At 39.9% G+C, this 3,198-nt stretch overlaps 1 protein-coding gene across 2 annotated transcripts; it reads left to right on the top strand.

Moving 5' to 3' along the window:
* The first annotated feature begins 408 nt into the window (after positions 1-408).
* Positions 409-3,198, top strand: polr2h (RNA polymerase II, I and III subunit H). Of its 2 annotated transcripts, XM_069702203.1 has the most exons (6): positions 409-585; positions 742-834; positions 1,334-1,417; positions 2,283-2,376; positions 2,554-2,637; positions 2,818-3,198. In XM_069702203.1, exons 2-6 carry the CDS (start codon positions 762-764, stop codon positions 2,933-2,935), a joined length of 453 nt encoding a protein of 150 aa, XP_069558304.1. In that variant the 5' UTR covers positions 409-585; positions 742-761; the 3' UTR covers positions 2,936-3,198. The 2 variants fall into 2 exon arrangements, with proteins under 2 accessions (XP_069558304.1, XP_069558303.1); XM_069702202.1 differs by lacking the exon at positions 409-585 and having other exon boundaries at positions 718-834.

Here is a 3,198-nt window from a genome sequence, read left to right as displayed (position 1 = left end):
TGGAAAGTAGACGCAGATGTCGTAAATCTTGACAGCAGCGCGCTCGATGCTGTAAACGCTTTCGGGAACATTCAGTGTCTTCGTAATTTTTTTTTAGAGACTAGCAAGAGACTAGTGTGATATTTTTCTGGAAAAATTGAAATACTGAGGGTTGTGCTTTATTCCCCATAAACAAGGTGTAAAGCGTTTTTTTTTTTATTTATTTTTTTTATTATTATTTTTTTACATCAATATACAGTAACGACAGATACACGTCTATACCGGCGACTTTTTTTTAATTTATTATTATTATTATTATTTATTTTTTTAAACTTTTTTCAGACATAGACATTCAACATCTATTTGCTTTCGCTATTTCCTTTTATTTTGTAGGCTAGCGTGAACCGGAAGTACTTCCCACGCGAAAGGTCGAGCACATTGTTCCCGCGCGGCCACAAGTCTGGTTTCTTGAAATAATGAATGAGGTTTCACTCGAAAAAGAAATCCAGCGCTGTCTTTAAACGCTTGTTGTCTGGAGCGAAACCGAGGACCTGCGACGCCGCTGTCTTCGCGACATAACACGCGAGTTTTTGGTCTTATTTTGAGGTGAGCTCAGGGACAGCACGTTAAAGCTAACAGCTAGTTTGAATGGAAGACCGCTGACTGCACTTAATACTGAAGACAGGAGCTCATAAGTTTGGCTCGATGTCATTCAGTCATGCGTTGATTTTGTTTGTTGTTGTTGTCTTTTGTCTTTTACAGGCGCATAGACCGGGACAGGGATGGCTGGAATTCTGTTTGAGGATATCTTTGATGTAAAAGACATCGATCCGGATGGCAAGAAGTTTGACAGAGGTGTGTGAAATGAAATACGTATGACGAGCTTCAGGAATGTGGGGAATTATATCACCAACTTGTGTCCTGCAATATGACCTGTTTTCTGCTACTGCAATTTCTGCAGGTTTTTTTTTTTTTTTTTTTTTTTTTTATTGGGCATGATCTTAAAATTATAGATAAATGTTAGCTTCTATCTAACTTAAGCACCCATATGTTTTTGTTATTTGTGGACATCTGAACGGAAGTAAAAGGGGAGTAATTATAGGATTTTTTTTTTTTAAAGTATCCAACAACACGAAAAACCAATGCTAAAAATGACAAAAATGAATTCTAATGTTAGTTGTTAGTGATCTTATTTCTTTCTTTTTGTTTTGAGTTTTATGTTTTGTGTGTTTTCTTACATTTGGTTAATGTGTGTCCGGTGGTTTTCAATTAATGTCCTTCAGCTCAAAAGTGTAAATGAACAAATCTAAACTCTGCAATGACTGATTATTATTTTTTATTTTTTTTGCTGCAGTGTCTCGTCTACATTGTGAAAGTGAGTCTTTCAAGATGGACCTCATCTTGGACGTGAACATTCAGATCTATCCCGTTGATCTCGGTAAGGAACTCAACCATACTCCACTGACCTTTCATACAGAAAAGCACGTCAAAGTGCTTCACGGTGCAAGATAAAGATAAACTTAAAAATACAATAAAAAAAAAGTAACTTTTTTGTCTTTTGCACCTGGCCTTTTAAAAGTAAAGATTATTGTTTGGTAAGATAGTTACATCATTGTATACTCACTGGCTCCTACAACATCTGAATTTAGTTTACAAACACATATAAAATGAGCTTATAATATGATTATCTTGTTCAAACCAAAGGAAACCAGCTTTGGGGAAGAGTAAACCATTACAGTGTTCTGGCGTGCAAAGTCTAGACAGCTCATTCCACAGTATTTGTAGCACCAAGACCTGCTGTATAATCAAAACAGAAATGCTCGTCTTGAGTTTCTACATCATGTAACTTCTGCTGGGCAACAATAAGAGGCGCCTCTGCGGCCACGAGCGGTAATCACATAGACAATGGTAATTACTAGATGTTCTGTGTTCTAGGTCTGTGCGTGTTGCCTGTTCGAGAACGAAGCGCATGTCAACTAGAACCGGAGTTTCACTCGCGTGAACCGACGCAGTCGGGGGTCGTGTGTGACGTAAAGCGTTTACGCACCTCTAACGAGAAACGGTAGCTGGTCAACCCGAGTTACGTAGTTCAAGAAGAGGTGTTCGGGGCACAGGGTGGGAATGAAAGAGTAATACAGTCTCTGTATTACAAGTCAGTGTAACACTCAAATTATTTTGAAGCTTAGTGTTGCTTTTCATAAGGGGATAAAGGAAGATGCGTGAAAAAGCCCTCAATAAGCCAATTTGTACAAGTGCACGATGATTTGATAAACCCACTGTTATCATCTGTCCATTTCAATAAGGTGACAAGTTCAGACTGGTTATTGCCAGCACGTTGTATGAAGATGGCACACCGGATGATGGAGAGTACAATCCTCAGGATGACCGGCCGTCTCGGTAAGATATTTGCTTGTTATTTTTTTTAATACATGTTAATATATTGGTGGCCATATTTGTTAGTGGATCCAGTAGCATCTGTGTTTCACTCGTGTTTCATATTCACCTAATGTATATCGTTACTTTTTTTTGCTGCTTGAGATTTGCGCTCTGACTTCCCTTTGTTTGACTTTCCAGAGCCGACCAGTTTGATTATGTGATGTACGGGAAGGTTTACAAGATCGAGGGCGACGAGACTTCAACCGAAGCTGCAACACGTCTGTGAGTGAATTTACATCGCTGCATAATCTGCAAACGATCACGTCTGGTGTACTACACGAAGAGGAAGTCGTCATCTATGTGTCTGTGTGTGTAACAGTGGGGTCATTTAAACCGAGGCGACCTTTTTTTTTTTTATCAGTCAGTGATTAGTGTTTCAGAGTGATGTGCTCCTCGTTTCAGCTCTGCCTACGTGTCTTACGGAGGCCTCCTCATGAGGCTGCAGGGAGACGCCAACAACCTGCACGGCTTTGAGGTGGACTCCAGGGTCTACCTCCTGATGAAGAAGCTGGCCTTCTGAAACCCGACTCCGCTCACCTACCTTGTTTCTACCACCGCCACAGTCAGCCTTGAAGTCATACTCAACCGGGGACCGCAAACATGCAAACAGAGGACATGAACGCTCCAGAAACCATATTCAGTTTTTTTTTTTTTTACTCTTATTGATTCCAAATAGTTCCTCCAAGAAGATGAACTTCAGACTAAAGGCTGTGACTTGTAAGAACCGCTGCAACCTCCACCTGCTGGCAAACTGTAAATAAAGATTTCTTTTATACAAAATGA

This window comes from Brachyistius frenatus, unplaced genomic scaffold (assembly GCF_029030835.1).
Source record: "Brachyistius frenatus isolate BFR_SWC_R1_liver_20210118 unplaced genomic scaffold, ASM2903083v1 Contig_41, whole genome shotgun sequence".
Classification (NCBI taxonomy): Eukaryota; Metazoa; Chordata; class Actinopteri; family Embiotocidae; genus Brachyistius; species Brachyistius frenatus.
This window is presented reverse-complemented; position numbering and strand designations above follow the sequence as displayed.